Source organism: Equus asinus, chromosome 29 (assembly GCF_041296235.1).
Source record: "Equus asinus isolate D_3611 breed Donkey chromosome 29, EquAss-T2T_v2, whole genome shotgun sequence".
Taxonomy (NCBI): Eukaryota; Metazoa; Chordata; class Mammalia; order Perissodactyla; family Equidae; genus Equus; species Equus asinus.
The window spans coordinates 33,565,235-33,582,500 of record NC_091818.1 but is presented as its reverse complement, the minus strand read 5'-3'; the positions used below and the strand labels follow the sequence as shown (position 1 = coordinate 33,582,500).

At 40.8% G+C, this 17,266-nt stretch overlaps 1 protein-coding gene across 12 annotated transcripts in view; it reads right to left on the bottom strand.

Annotated features, from left to right (window-relative positions):
* The window catches only part of FRMD4A (FERM domain containing 4A), a 584,597-nt gene that overhangs the window by 99,824 nt on the left and 467,507 nt on the right, over positions 1-17,266 (bottom strand). For all 12 annotated transcript variants that reach the window (XM_070500878.1, XM_070500880.1, XM_070500879.1 and 9 more), the window contains 2 exons: positions 9,873-9,929; positions 8,908-8,930 (listed from right to left, as the gene is read on the bottom strand). In XM_070500878.1, coding sequence (XP_070356979.1) covers positions 8,908-8,930; positions 9,873-9,929 — 80 coding nt within the window. The remainder of the gene's footprint in view (positions 1-8,907; positions 8,931-9,872; positions 9,930-17,266) is intronic.

Here is a 17,266-nt window from a genome sequence, read left to right as displayed (position 1 = left end):
CAAGAAATCACCAAGGCGTGAAGCCCATCCAAATCCATTACATTCTGGAAGGGATCCATGGCTCTTAATCCTTCCCACAGGACAATGATGTAGAAATGTTCTATTTGCTTTTCTGCTGTCTGTAAACATCTGTGATAACTTCGAGGTGGCCAGCCCCATCCAATGATCTCGCCAGACTCCGTGGCTGTAAATTAGAAAGCTGTCATAATTGGAGACCTGGTCACCCCATCTCCAGAGACTTGTGACGCGATCACCTAATGAAGGTGCTAGATGTTCCCAGCTTCCTCTCTCAGGGCTCCACTCAGACATTTCCCCCAGAGTTCAGTGCATCTGATAAATGCCAACTTATAAAATACCCTAAAGCCATTCACATTCTAACAGGGGTTTCTTTTCTTGAGTAAAAGAAGAAAGGTCTCTTAGAGTGTCAGTTGCTAAACTAAGAATAAAACTCAAAGTCTTCTTATTTTTAATATTAACCAGATATTACTCAAAACTCTTAGGTAGTTATTAATGTTGCCGCTAAAAAAGTGGTATCTCACTGCTGTGTTGGTCTTTGATGTAGGGGAATTTTTTGAGAATATGTGTCTCTCTTCCGCCTGTACTGCTCATAAAGCATGAGAAGTTGGAACGATCCAGTGTGAGAAACAGATTTCTAGCAATACATCAAAGAGGGCATGTGCCACAAATAAGCAGCAACAACAAATTTAGCCAAGACACTATACAGTGAAGAAAGCAAAAATTCAATTTGACAGGATTAGCACAATCTACAATGTGCTTGTTTTCCTTTAAAAAAACAACAAAATGCTTTTTCAGGAGATTCCCCTCGGGTCAAATGAGATGTTCATAATTTGCAGGAGAAACCAGGGGCAAATGGAAGACTCTTAGTGTGGAAGAATTCTTCCCAAAACCAGTGTTTTGATGCGCACGGGCGCTAAGACAATAGAGCAATAAACCCAGAAAGACAGACTAGTGTAACAGAAAGGACTAACCCGAATTTCAGAACCGGTAATATGATGCTAGTGTCATACCAATTCCTCCGGATTTTATGAGCCTATCACGAAGGTAGAGATCTCCAGGGAGAGAGATTTCATAAGTAAAACAGAGTATTACAGGTCCTCATTATCCGTAATTCCAAAATCCAAAAAGCTCTAAGAAACAAATGCTTCTTAACCCACCAGGTGGCAAACCTAAGCTTTTTACACGAGGCAATGTTCGACCTTTCTCTCTTCAAGTGAAGATCCATGTCCTGGTGCAGGAGCATTAACACACTGGAAGCCCGCTGCTGCCCCAGACCTGCTCAGAGTGTGAAGGAACCCCCTGAACCACCCATCTAAAACCTACAAAGTTCTGAATTTGGAAACACTGCGACCTTAAAGTTTCAGAGATGCACTGTGGATCTGTACGACTTTATTCAATGGTACAGTGAATCTAAAACTCCGAGACAGAAGAATAAGGGAAGATGCAGATTTTTTTCTTCTTTGCTGATCTTTACAAACCCCGCAGGGAACAATTTCTCTCCTTCCCGTCCTTCTTCCTTCCATCCTTCCTCTTCTTTCTTTGTGAACCAAGTTAAAGTTCAGGTTACAGCAAAGAAAACGAGAGCATTTGCCCGTCTCCTCCCTGTCATATACTTTCTTTCCGGGTTTGCAAACCTGGTGGCTGAGGATGTTGTCTGTCATGTGCAAAAAGGAAAGCATGTGGGGACCCTCTGAGATTTTTCCAGCATGGGATTCTGGATTCTGGGCATGTGTCATGGATAAATATGCCACACTAACTTACCATCTGTACAGAGGGGCAAACTTAGAAACATTTATAAATTATGTGCCTTCATTTCTGATGCTAGTTGCTAATTTATCTAAGTAAAGATTTTTTTCTTAATGAGTGAGTTTGGTTTCTTAGCATGACAAGTTTTGTGAATTTCTAACAGTTGTAAACTTCTAAAATTCAAAGCAAGTTAAAAAGATTTTGTAAGCCTACAATTTAAGGCAATAATTCTACTCAAAGAACACAAGAAGTAGCAACTGATTAATCTTATACAACACCCCCTTTTAGAGTGGCAATCTTAACGCCGAGAAACTGACAAGGTGTCATGGCCATAAACCTTTTTGTTATTCACAAGGCCAACTCAAAATATGATACTGATAATAGATAAACGCTTAACAAAGGAGACAAGATGTCATAATACAAAATTTTCTTCTTACTTTAGCGCTAAACAATTCCCATAGGATTTGAAGAATATCATCCTGAAAAACACGCTATCTGAACACTTTTCTATCCTTGGAAAATGTGAATTACACACTTGAAAAGCTCAGGAAAATGCACTTTTGTGCACAAAAACAAAGCTTTCTCTAACAATTTATAACTTTTCAACTTGAGCATTTCGTTCAAATTTTCTTAGATTCTGTTCCTTTCAAAAGGTCTTGCTGGTGTGAAAGATTCCAGCTGCTTTGCCCTCAAAGTCCTTTTTTAAATCACAGGAAAACATCACACACCCCTCCTTTTTTCTGGATAAAACAATAAATGAGATTTATACAAATTTGCATTCTTCCCACAAAAACTCTTCTTTGGGCTGATAGGTGTGTTTTAGGCTTAACGGATGACTTTTTTCTAGGAGATTTCCAATAGGAAAATGTGCACGTTTGGGTATTAAAGATATTCTGGCGGTTATGTAAGTTGTAGTCCAAATGTTGACTATTCCAAACACAACTGTCTGAATATTTTTTACTCATTATCTCAAAATCTCAGCAAATCTATTACTCTTACTGTATGATCAAAGCCAGCTGTTTGCTTTCAAGAGGCCCATTAAAAATTGTAGGAAAATGTACCCTAAATGATCAAATGCTCTAATAATGACTTAAAACTGAGATCGCTTTGAGTTGCAGTAGTAAAGACCCTTATGTGAGTGTGAAGCAATGACATTAGTAGACTCTGAATCGTGATTTACAGACAGCTGCCTCCGAATAATCAACTTTCAACACTGTCTATTAGCTTGGCAAACAAATAACATTGTCATCTTTTTAAAGATAGCAATCTATACAAATGTTTATGCTCCTAAAAAAGCCTTTTCGAAGAAAATTAGCTCTTTGTCTTCTTTTCCTGTTGACCTTTTAAAATTCTTCCTTTAACACATGACTGCCTAAAAGACATCGTCTAGGCTGAGAAAGAAGGCCCATAAACCTGAATTTTCAGATACCAGTAAGCCAAGTTCCATTGACGGTAATTCACAAATGCTCTTTCCAAAGGCAGAACCAATTTCAAACAAAGAACAAAAAATCAAGAGGGTCCTTTTTATTTGGTCACAGAAATTTCGTTTTATCTTTCCAGACTAGTGAACACATGGTCCCACGGTTTCAAGAAGATAAAATATTAAAAGACTTTTGGTTTTTCTTGGCTTTTAACTGCTCTCCCAGAGACCTAAGAACGCGCAGTCTGTGGAGCTTAAAAGGAATTTTTCAGCACAAATAAATATGTACCCCAACTCCTCTTCTAAAATGGAGGCGAAAATTGATTTCCCTTGTTAATGAAGGACCACTATTTGTTTCTACGGATTGAGTAATGTGTTCTATTTCTAAAAGCATTATTATTACTATTATTATTACTATTTTGAGGAAGATTAGCCCTGAGCTGACATCTGCCAATCCTCCTCTTTTTGCTGAGGAAGACTGGCCCTGAGCTAACATCCATGCCCATCTTCCTCTACTTTATATGTGGGACGCCTACCACAGCATGGCTTGCCAAGTGGGGCCATGACCGCACCTGGGATGCAAATCGGCGAACCCCGGGCCGCCGAAGCGGAACATGCAAACTGCTGTGCCACTGGCCCAGCCCCCCTTATTATTACTATTTTTAAGAAATAGAATTAGAAACCTGCAGGTTGATAAACCAGAGACAAAGTAGGCTTTCTTACCGGCCAGTGAACTCTGATAAGCTGATACTCTCTCACGTGGACCAGCATTTAACTTGGGAGAGACACCATATAAAGTGACCCCCAAGTATTCAATCACAACCTCCCTTCTTTTTCTTTGGTCCCTGTGTTTATTTGGAGGAGAGACCATGCAGACGCAGGGTGGCCCCCACTTTCTCATAAGCACACAACACTCTCTGCGAAACAGGTAAGCAAAATGCGGCCCAGGCATCTTTACACGGAATTTCCTTAATTTCGGCCTTTTACAGGTGCTATTTGCTTACTGGTCCTCAGAAATCTCATGCTGGTAGAATCCCATTTTAATGATTAGCATCGGTACATCCGGTCCTCTGTGACAAAGATATTTCCAGGTCCCAACAGATGGTCCAGAGGAACAGAGTTCTACTGATCTGGTTTCTATAAATCTTGTTAGCAAAAAATTCTATGTAACAGACGTTTTTTACTAGTCCCTGTTAACGTACGGATGATGCTTTCTATCAAAGGTAGTGTGATTTAGGCATTTATTTGTGCTGTTCAGCATAAAGTATTTTTTAATCAATTCACCGATTTAGCAAAATATTGCTTAAAATCTTTCTTTTTCCATTTTTTTGGTTGCACATTTTCAGAAGGGCTGACAGAAAGTAAAAAGGGAGGTGATTCTCAATATCAGAAGATGAAGATTGGCCACTAGGGTTTTTAGTTAACGTCTCTTTAGGGAAAAAAAACAAAAAATCAAGTTCTTGTAAGTAATACCTTGCTTAGCACAGTACAGCAATAAATCTTCCCTTAAATTAAATTAGAATGTAACTCTACCATCTGAATGTCCTGTTCAGTAGATTAAATGAGGTATTCCCTGCATTGACCTTTTAAGGAAGAGAATATTATTTTTCCTCAATAACCCAAGGTTTAAAAAAAATTTTTTTATTGGAAATATCAATGCTTAGTACTCAAACCACTGCAGTATGATAAATAAAGTATGTCTTAATCACAGAAAATGTGTTAGTTGACTAAAGTTCAGCAGTGATGACCAAATCAGGACTTTTTGTTTTTAAACTGTGTTGACCCTTCTCGACCTAATATTTGCCCATATCGTTGCCAGCGTTAACAGTTCTTAGGCTGTTTAATTGTTTTTAAACAGACGTGCCAACTCTAGTGATTTCTTGAGTCTTGATGGGCATTCCTTTCTTTACATACATATACACCAGGAAATGAAATACCATGACTCCACACTGTGCTAAGGAAAATAATACAAGCGAGAAAATATTATTTTTCGATAAGACTATTTCCTAAACTGTTCACGCTATCTTACAAATTTGTCCACCATATGCTAAAATATGAACATGGGTGGCCTATTTTTCTTCCTATCATGGACAATACTTCTTTTCTATCTATCCCTCTGTCATTTTCTTTCAGCAACGTTGAATGCAACATTTCATTTTAAAGTTCAATAGGACAAGGAAGTGAGCATTTCCGTTAACTGGAAAGAAAAGGGAATTACATAAGAATAAACTTTCAGGGGTCTGCTGAGCCAAAAGACAGGCCAAAAGAAGAAACAGAACCGCCTGTGAGCCTCTTGAGAAAGAGCAGTTCTGATTCTGGGTGATCCTGACATAGTTCTCTTTCTAGTCAAGTGTATCAGCATTTTGACTTCTCCCTTTTGTAAAAATAACCCTTTTCTCCTTCTTGTACTTCAAGGAAATTGCTCCCATAATTTGTAGATTTTTAATACTCATTCTGCATAAATGTAATCTGTATATATACTCACTGAAATATTAATACACAGGATAATAGCATCCCGGGCAAAATGGTGTTTTAGGAATTTATAGACTCAGGACCTTCAGGTTATGAAAGAGTTACTTTGCCTTTCGTGGGCAACCATTAGTTTAAAAGGTTATTTGATCCTCTAGATTCTAGAATATCTTAGAATTAAGCCCTGGACCATGTGTTATACAAAAGCCTTCCCCAGTATTCTGTGTGTTCTAAGCTAACATCTCATTTTATTAATGTTGTTCAGGAGAACGTATTATATTTACAGGGTATGTATTCAAGTCAAAGGTATTCGGTTAAATACAACTTAAGGTTGTACAGTCGTGCATTAATTATTACTACAGCAAAAACAACCTTCTATAATACTAAATGATGAGAATGGGACATCTAAAATACCTAATGTTCAGCCACCAAACCAAATGCTGTCAACTTCCATGTTTGGGGGATTTTCCTGGATGTAGATGGGAAAAGGTACAAATGAGGAATTTAGAATTACTTCTCTTCTTCCAAAACTACAGGCCATTCAAGCATCCTATTCTCTCTGGACCTCTGAAGAGAGTTTTACTAACCATGGGCCTGCTACAGACAAGGGGTGTTTATCAGGAAATCTCACGTAACAGATCACCCCACCTTCGGAGATGTGAGTTTTACACTAGGAGATAAACTGACCTTTTGGATAAGGTGTCTGACCTGTCCCCTGCTGAGAGCTATTTCTCTCCCCAGACAGCTGCTGATACAAACAAACTGGGAGGCAGGACTTTGACAAATGAAGCTCAACCACAATCCTTTGTTTCCCTGAAGGCAAAAAGCTGGCATTCCACAAGCTCATTAGGGGGCCATGAATTACTGCGAGGCCAGGCCTGCACTTCCTCCTCCCTGGCAATCCCTGTGGCCGCATGTTCCCATGATCTGCGGGGCCAGATTATGCCGTCCACAGTTCACATTCCATGCTGTCAGGGTACTCTAAAAAATAAATAATATTTACAGCAGAGTTCAAAGCCAGCAGAAGAACTGGGAGAAAAATGGATCTTCAGAGTAAGTAGACCAGACAATGGAATCCAATGGATCTGTGGTGGTTAAATCATTTTTCATGGGACTCCAGAAATCTTTGTGAGTACATATGAATCTGCAGTTATCAAAACCCCCAAATTCCAATACCAAATGAAGGGCACAGAAAAGTAAGAAAGAAAAAATGGGACAAAGTATAGTTCCTACAACCTGAAAACATTTCATTCAACAAATTCAGTGAACACTCAGTTACTGGTCATCTACCATGTTCCAGGTCTCCTGCTAAGGCTCTGTAAAAAAGCCTTAGTCAAAAAAAAAAAAAAAAAAATATGACTACTACTGTTTTATAGCAAGAACTTGGGAAACCTAAATAAAAGGGGCCCAGAAGTCTCCTTAGGCAAATATTCAAACTGAGCTGAAGGCACTATATTTTAGAATAAGGGGTCAGCTAACTACAATCCACTGGCTAGATCCAGCCCTCTGCTTGTTTTTGCATGGCTTGCGAGCTAAGAATGACTTTTACGTTCTTAAAAGGTTGGGGAAAAAAATTAAAAGAAAAATAACGTTTCGCAATACAGGAAACTTTATACAAAATTCAAATTTCCGAGTGTGTAAAGTTTTATTGGAACACTGCCACGCTCATTCACTTATCTACTGCCTATGGACGCTTCTGTGCTTAGAAAGCAAGAGTTGAGTAATTGCAACAGAGACAGTATGGCCTGCAAAACCCGAGATGTTTGGTGTCTGGCCCTTTATGGAAAATGTTTGCAGACCCTTGTTTAGACTATAAAATAATTTTTGCTTTTGCTGAACTATCTGGACATATGCCTTAGGCTTTGTTAGAGAGCCTTAGAAATTCACAAGGAGAGCAAAGACAAAGCAGCTAAGACTTGAAAAAGCAGTCAATGCCTGAACTTGACCAAGCTAGACAAGTACAGGTGGATCACCAAACTGAAGTAGCTCATGTTGCATTTACAGATCAGACCCCCAAAGCATGAGAAAACATACATGTTCCTTTGTAGAAGAAAGGTATGATTTATGTTTCTTTTTAATACCAATTTTGCTAATTTCCTACCAATGGGCAAGAATCCTATGCCCTGATGCTGTGTCTTCTTGAGCATGTGGTTTTTGCCTCTAGACCTTGATTGTAAAGTCTGGGCTACCCTGGACCTTCCTCAGGGGGGTGTCAGTAAAACAGAATTCCAGGAGTAATGTCTGTCTTTGAGCGAGAATCCTATTGGTGGATGGCTGCAACCCCCTATTCTGTGAAGGCTCCAGTAAGAACTCTGACAGGTCTTGAGGCAATTCAGCCATGCTGGTCAACAGGCATGCTTACAGAAAGGAATGACAAGATTGCAGTTTGTCATTCTATAAGGTTATTAAAACAGTGTAAAGGATTCCCAGCACTTAAGTCTGTTTATGTTCTTTCCAACACAATATCTTGAGAAGGAAGGAAAGTTGACATGGGATATTTATGTTGTAACACTTCCATAAAAGATACCTCCCCATGGAATAGCATTTTGCCCCTTGACGATCAGAGACTAAAACAGCCAGAAAAGAAGATGTCCACATCCGTGTTAGGGCTGCCAGGGTTATCTGTAGCCATATTCACACCATCATGGTGATTCAAGGTTCTACAGAGACACTTGGGCAACCTGACAAACCTCAATACAATGGCCATGTGTGACAGTGGGTCTGGTCTCTGCGTTTTAGTGACCTCTAGGCTTTTTATTTAGTATAGAATATCCTCCTTGTTATTATTATTTTTTTCAGTAATTTTTTTAAGGTATACATTTTTGGTGAGGAAGATTGCCCCTGAGCTAACATCTGTTGCCAATCTTCCTCTTTTTTTCTCGCCAAAGCCCAAGCACATGGTTATACATCCTAGCTGTAGGTCATTCTAGTTCTTCTATGTGGGATGCCGCCTCAGCATGGCTTGATGAGTGGTGTGTAGGTCCACGCCCAGGATCCGAACTGGCAAACCCCGGGCTCTGAAGCGGAGTGTGTGAATGTAACCACTTGGCCATGGGGCCGGCCCCCTCCTTGCTATTATTATATTTCCTCCACCCAACATATCTGTTTCAATTAACAAGTTGAGAGTTGGATCTCATCATTAATATATAACATTAATAAATTGCCTTCCTACAAAGGATAGGCAGAATAGTTTCTTTCAATAGAGATGCAACAGAATACACTTTTAAGCAAAAAACAATCTTTTGTAAACTCACCTAGAAAAATCTCCCTTTGCCTCCTGTAGAAGAAAAAATTCAACATCAGTGAAACATTCTCATCCAGTGTTACAGACTTTAAAACACATTCTAGAGTCATGACAACTCTTTTACTCAATAAGCTCAGCTTACAACTGCCATCATCCTGTGTGCTACAGGAATATAATTAAGAAAGGATGCTCTGCATTTTCCACTTGAATGTGAGACACTAAACGTTAGAAAGTTATATACAAAGAAAGTGATTTAAAATGACAAAATGCAAGTTTCCACCTCTAGGTCCTGGTCTAACTTTTTCTAGTTTAAAGATTCTGAATCTGAATGTGTGTCTAGGCACCGTCTGGCGTGTGCTACCTTTTGTTCTGTCTCATGTTGTGGGCTATTTCCCGATTATACTAAAGACTTTTGGAGGCAGGGACCACAGAACCTTTAATGAACCTAGCATATTGCCTCGAACATAGTAGTTGTTCAGTAAATCTTGCTGAAGGAATAAATTAATGGCATCATTTCACTGCATCTTGCCAGTGTTCCTAATATTGCCATTGTTGCTAATATTCGGTAACACCTCTTTTCCACATAGGCTAAAGGTCTTTTTCTTGTTTGTCCAAGGGGTGTGAAGCATTCTCTCGGCAATTAATTCTTGCTATTTACTTGGCTTTCTCCAGAGTGCAGGAGGGCACGACACCTGAAGAAAATGGGGCCACTGGATGATCTCAGTTTCCCGCAGATAGGTTATAACACAATTTTCCTTTGCAGAGAGAGATGCTGTCTTAAAATTTTGGAATACCAGAAGCTCCTATTTACTGCCATAGTGTAGTGTTCCTAATAGCTCTTTCCTGCTTGCGGCAAAAAAATAATAAGGAGACACCAAGCTAGTGGATATGGCAGCCGGCCGTGCATAGGTTGTCTTATTCCTCGTTCTTCTGTGTAAAGCCCCGGGATACACAGGTGAGAGGAGAACAACTTACCTGTAAGATATAGGAGGCTAATTCGAACACCACTTCACTGTCCACATCAATCAACTCCTGAAGGAAAAACCAACAAGAAAGGTAAGTCTGATATTTTAACTATGACTTCTTTATGACGTCTCTCTAAAAAAGAGGCCTGGTCTTCCTTTGCTGAGGAGTTTCCCAGAATTTCAAATACTCATAGGATGTCTCTGGTCCTCGAGGCAATTTTCCTGAATTACCTTGTCCCAAATGCTCACTGACATCCTTTATACAGCTCTCACCCAGAATGGACCCAGTGGTCCTGGGCCTACACAGTCATCCCAAAGGCCTCATCTTTAAATCTTGACGAGAAATTAAAGAGTGGACCAGTTCCAAACTTCTTACAAATCTGCTAATCTGATTAACCAATGGAGTAAGGTGACTTGATAACCAATTGCATTTTCTTTGTCAACTTTACTTCATAACCAATAGTAAGGTTTTATTGAAGGAAATGTTATAATGGGGTTGTAACTCTAAATTAAAATTAAATAAAATGAAAAATAGAGTTCCTCAGTTGCATTAGTCGCATTTCTTTCATGCATTCAATAGTTCAGTGTAGCTATTGGTTACCATGGTGTCCAAGCAGATATCGAGCATTTCTATTATTGCAGAAAGTTCTCTTGGTCAGCACTGTTGGAGAAACTGAGTTTAAAGATGCTTCTGTCCTATCAGTTCTTCCCTCAATCATTTAATTGTGATCTATGGACATGGTCTTAAGAGGACATAAACCTCTCCTTGGCTTATCTAATATAGATTTTTTATATATAAAATATTTTTATATATTTTATATATATATTATATATTTATATATTTTATATATTTATATTTTTATATATTTTATATATAGATATATAATCTAATATATATTTTTTCAGTATGTACATAGTTCATTTCTCTTTTCTAAATAGCTTTAGTGAGGTAAAATTGATACACAAAAACCTGCACACGTTCAATATATACAACTTGATGAGTTAGGACCTATGCAGACACCTGGGATTCCATCACCACATTCAAGGTAACAAACATATCCGTCATCTCCAAAACTTTCCTGCATCCCTTTGTGTGTGTATATGTGTTTTGTGGTAAAAACACTTAACATGAGCTCTATCCTCTTAGCAAATTTTAAGTGCACAACACTGTACTGGTATGTATAGTTCAGATCTTCAAGAGAAACCTAGAGTCCATTAGCATGCAGAATAATAACCAAACCAACCGACATCATACTTCTGTGGTCAACTTTAAGCATAAACGTGCAGCTTTCTTTGCTCTGCCTCATATCACTAGATCCTATAGTGAGCGACTGGAGTACAGAAAGTTAGAGCTAGGACAGAGTTAGACCCCAGCTGGCCCAGCCCCCTGCTTTTACTGAGAACAGAAATCCCAAACCATCAGGGACTTGCCCAAGTCACAAGGCCTTAGTGGCAGTGATGGGACCAGAAACAACTCCCAACCTCTTGTCTAGCATGTGACCTCCCTGAGGGCATGCACTCTCCCAAATCAATTAGGACTCCGTCTCGGCCGACAGGTTCTCAGGACCACATCTGTCATCGAAGTTAGCTAAAACAAGAGTTACTTTTCACTTGTATTATAAACCGAACTCTGAGTCATAGATTTCCCAATTATTTTTCTGTGGTCCGGAACTGGCCCCTGTAATTCAAAACAAGGCACTCAAGCAAGCCTATATCTTTTGTGGGAGGGAGATCATTCAGGCTCTTATGGGCTTAGGAATTTCAAAGATGGATAATAATATTTGCTACCGAACCACCTCAGAAGTGTGGGCTAAGAGAACTAACGAGAACATATGAAAGACTCGGGGTCAATAATTCTTTACGCTTAACCAGCTGAAAGAGCTTTAGGGCCGCTGTAATTGATACAGACTGTCAGGGCTGGATGTGGAGGAATGCCTGGAATCACAGTTCTGGGACTGCAGGGCCCATCAGAATGTAAATCATTTAACAGCGCACCAATGATTTAACAGAAACACTGTCCAGGGTCTGCACAACGGATCATTTCTACTCTATGTCCATTTCCATTCCCACTAATCGACTTCCTGAAGTCGCTCGTGTGTACTTGTCAGTGTATTGGTATGCATGCTCTTCTGTCAAACATTTACGCCTATGTTGCAGCTAATGGTCAACAGTGGACTAATATTTAACATCCCAGGAGGCCTGTCCAACGTGCAACTCAAAACCAACCATCAGGATCAACCCTTTTAAGTGCAAACATAGCTTTTAGTTTATTATTTGATTCATCTGCTAAATGAAAATGTCTATACCTGTGGTGGGGAGCAGGGGTGGGGAAGGTGGAGGGGGTCTTATATTTTATTTCACACAGCCTATTATGCAGTTCCAAGAGAGACCTTTGGATAATCTGGCGGCAAATATTAACTGTCAGGTACTATTCTTCAGAGTAAAGCTATCAAAAGCAAGTAATTAAACATCTAACCTGATTTATCCAAGTTCTCTCTCACCATATTTGTCCTCATCCTCAGGGTAAGTGGGAACTAGCGCCTTCAACTGGGGTGAGCTTTCACCTTCTCTGACTCTGACCATCTCCTAGTGATGGTATTAAAAACACTGCGAGTCAAAACGTGGCCAGTAAGAGGGTCAAGGACTAAAGAACGAAGTGGCCCAGACAGCCGACACGCTTGCAAAATCTGACGGAAAAGAAAGCTGCATTATTACCTTTTACCGTTTCTATTTAGTATTCATTGAGTTCAAGCTTCATCTTGTTGTCCGTCCTTGGGGAAGTCAGTACAGAGATCTAAACGGCGCACGTAAGAACCACTCTAGGAATAGTGGGAAGACGCGATCCTAATTGCGAAGAAAATCCTATCCTACCTTGCAGCCTTGGCCTGATTCCCATCTGAGGTCTCCTGTTCATAATATTTTCTCCCTTGTATACCCGGCCGTCCAGGTGACTTTATTTTGAAAATTCCAGTAGCATGGAACAGACGGCTAGACTTTCTGCCCATGCCACACATTTCCCATTGTCCTTCAACACCTGACAGCCGAGTTCCCCATGCAGAGGCATGAACAGCTGTTTCCAGGGTCCTCCTCTCAGACATGCAGCCATGTTACATGAAAAAGATGACTCTACCTTCTTCTCCTCTGACTTCTCTGGCAACCCAGAGCTTGCTTCTTTCATGTATCTCTGCTCAAGCACAGGAAATTAACTGGACAAGACCATGAAGAGTGTGTGCAAAAATTCCCTACTCTCCTGGGGCTCTTGGTTTTCCATGACCGAGGATGAAATGGGAAAGGAGGAGGGGGAACAGAAGACCCTGTTGGGAGGATCTATGGGGTTTCCCATCTGGCACTACCCAGACGCTGGTGGTGTGACATTCTTCTGTATCCCCAACGTTCTTGGAGTCATTTGAGGAGGTGTGTCCCCAGTGCTGTTTGCTGAGCTGGAATCTTGCCTGGGAATGCGGGGTGCTCTGGTGGACATGTAATAATTTTATCTGGAGATTCACTGGTAAGAGGGGATGCTGGTAGAAGAGAATGTGATGTCTTATAGTTGTCGTGGTCATTTGGGGTGTAGTTTGGGCATCTGTTTCATTTACTGCTGAATAATTACGAGCCACTTTCTTTGATCTTTTGAAAAACGGTATGGAAAGACAAGACGTGACTATCCACAGAGTGTGTATGTGTGTTCAGAGCAGGGCTGGGGAGGATGGCCCCACTTCCTCCCACTCAGCATCGTTTCATCCCAGGTGATTAAGTAGCTGCAGGAAGAGGCCTGAGGTCATTTATCAGCAGCATAATGGCTAACAATATTCTTAGAAAGATTCCCATCTGAGGGGCTCTAAGTCTTCCAAACAAATAGCCCCAAGAGAACCCCAAGCGGCAGGTGTTATGGATGTTCTCCAGGAGTCCTGGGAGCTGGAGGGTGTCTTCAAGAGCCCCTCACTCAGAGGGACTTGCTTGTGGTCTTTCCGCTCAACCAAGAATCTTAACGAAAAGCATCCCTCCATGGTCAGGAATGACAGCAATTCCAACTTTCACATAAGATTAATGAGCTAATTACAACAGGAAATAGGATGAACAACCACATGGTAGGCTGAGAAGATCCCAGTGAGGCCGAACTTTGCAAAGCTCATTCAGAATGACTTGCAGGGCTGGCCCAAGAGTTTCCCTAATGAATCCTCCTCAACCGTTACCATCTTTCTTCTCACCCACGAAACATCTCAAGATTATAATTTCTTGCCATCCTCCTTGAGATCATTTCTACTCCCACCTAAAAGGTCCAGGTTCTAGTTCCAACCTCCCAACAGCTCTGGGACCCTGAATAAATCGCTAGACTTCCTGGAGCTTCGCTGTCCTCAGCAGTAGAACAGGGATAACAATTTCTTTTCCAATTATTTTACTCAGTTTGGTGACAAAATGGGGAAGTGATTTGGAAGCTCAAAGACACACTACAAATACGATGTCTGTTATTTATTTTCACACATTGGTTTACGGATAATCTAACTCCACAGTGTTGCCTCTGTTTTTCAGTAATCTTTAGCATTTTTAAGAATCTTTAGTAAGATACATTTTTTAAAGAGGTGGGCAGCATTGCGTGTGTGTGTGCGTGTGCACATGTATCTGTCAGTCACTGTGTATATCACCCAAGTGGGTCCTGATGCCACATTCAGCCTCCTCGTGGCCGTGTAACTGCCTCACCTCGTTGCACAACTCATAATGACTACACAGAGCTGCCCCCAGGCAAATGGGCTGTGGTGCAGGATAAGACTGACGTGATCTTGCCCAATTCCTCCTTCTTAGCCCTTTGCCAGGTTTTCATCCGTCAAGTCACTTCATGTTGTCTAGCGATCCACTGGGGTACACCCCATGCATGCTGGGCCACCACTCTCATTTTTGGCATAGGGATTTCTCCTGCTGTCTACTGCATACGTGATCCCAAGGAATCTCTTTGAGAGGTCATGGGCAGAGCCAAGATGCTAAGACGATGCAATTTTGTTTCTAGAGGGTAGAAAATGAAAGTTCCTCTCTGTCCTTCTTGCCTTCCACTCTTTGTCATATGACCACACACATTATACCTGCAATAATCAAACTAAGAGATAAAGACTAGGATTCTGCAAGTCTGAGACTAATATTTATGTTGGTTTCATTGTCCTGGGGGGCTTGCTTCTGGGCCTTGTTTCTCTCATCTTCAGATAAGATGATATCATCTGCTCATTAGCAAAGCTCTCTGAAGATCTTGGATAAAGACTGCTTATTTCAATTTCAACAAGAGTGACAGTATTTAGACCTAAGTGGCAAATGTGGCCCAAGGAGGATTATTTAAACTCCAATAATATGTGAAGCTCCCAGATCAACGTGGACATCTCAGCAGAGAAGTCTGAGCAAGAGCCCCCAGCACACATAAAACAGGAATTTTCAGCTTTTTCTTTTCTGGCATCATCTGCTCTCAGTGGGTACGTGGAGGCACCAAACTTGGTAATTTTCCAGGAAATACGTGAGTCCTTGCTCCCTTGGAAAGCAATCAATTAAACACAATTTACTGAGCTCTGGCCGTGTGCCAAGTAGAGTAAGAGGTCGTGGAAGGTGATCAGAAAAATTCTCTCAGAAAAACATTTGTGCCAACTTTTCCTCCAACCCAGAGAGGCACATTTCAGTCCATCTTCATAGGGCGACCATGAGTCCTGTTTCTTTGGTTATCATAGCTGGACGAGATTAAGTGTAAAGATCAAGCATAATTTAAATGTGATGAATATACTTAAAGAGTAGATGGTCAATCCCTTCCGGTGTGGGCAAGGTTACACAGTCCACACAGGAGATCCATAACAGCGCAGCTAGTGCTTTGGACCAGTCTCTTACTTCACTCAATTTAAATTACATAAGTCTCTAATTACTCAACTGCAAGGAACTGAATAGAAACAGAAGGTCTTTCAGTGTGGGAGCCAATTTTACATGCATGTGAAGAATATTGGGAGCCAGATCTTAGGTTTCTTTATTTCCCTTATAACTTTAAGATCGATAACCTAGAGGAATCCTTCTTTTAAAAAACTAAACAGACACTGACATTTTATGACCTAGCCCTTGTTTGCAAAGCTTTCAAGAATTACTGTGGTGACTAATTTTTGACAGAAATTTCACTTTGTCAGCGGAGAGCTTTGACCAGGAAGAATTCAATCCTGCGCCTCAAAGTGGGGACAGAGCTGAGATTAGACCCATGTGCACCGGTCCATCCAGTGTGACAAGTCCACTGCTCCTAGGGGGCTGACGGATGGGCCTCCTCAGTGGGTGTAGGGAGCCACATCCAGAGAGGCAGAAGACTGATGGAAACGCTTGGCAGGAGAGTTCTTTCTTTCTCGCGTTGCTTCCCAGGGAACACACAACACCCCAGGCAGACTTCCCATGGGAGTTTTCCATGGGACTAGACACACATTTTTGACATGAGTTTTATGCATTCCCTGGTCATAAATTTCCTTGCCATCACCCACCTGTCACCTTAGTGAGTTAAAACACATCAGAAATGCTGTTAGAGCATGTGGCCATCTGGGGTATCAGTGACCCCCCATTCTACACTTCCTCCTGCTTTGCTTAAAGTAGACAGTTACAGCCCTGCTCTCTCATGATCTCAGTCTAACTTTCTGCAACTTGATACATTATGACAATGTTTTTCTGCTCTTTTTGTAAATACTAGGAGGACATGAGAGAGAAATCCACTATGGTTGTTCTTTCTGTCTCCTGGGGAAGAGCGGAAATGAGGAAGGTGGTATTCTTAGTTTCAGAAAAATAACAGAACAAAAACCCTCTCCTCATTTTCCTACTGTTGAAGAGATGATAGGTGTGTTCTCTGGAGAAGATGAACAGGAAGCTGGGGTGAGATGGAGTGAAAGCGCAGGGATTAAAAAGACGTCTATACCTAGATACAGGCCATTCCCTCCCCAGACTGGAGACAGTGGAAGGATACACCCCAGGCAGGAAGTAGGAAGACTCTCCTCTGGAGAGAAGGAAGAGCCACAGAGTAAAGACTCCCAAACACTGATATTTGGGGCTCCCACTGAAAGAATTAGTTTGCCACTGGATCATTCCATAGGGAAATTCACCAGGGGACCATCCCCACCTGCGCTTTTGGAGCATCAATTAGCTTTTAAGTGCCTTACTCTTAAATATGGAGGGATGGACCAGAATCAACAGACAATTGAAAGCTCTACACGACAGACAGAAACCAAAATAAATAAACAGCAAAAAAAAAAGAAGAAGAAGAAATGGAAGGAAATAGATATGCACAATAATTTTCTTGGAGTGATAAGAGGATATTAGGTTTGTAAGACAATAATAGGATAATATACATATAAAGAAAAATCAGATAACGTGAAGGAACTCTTGGAAATTAAAAACATGACAGCAAAGGTTAAA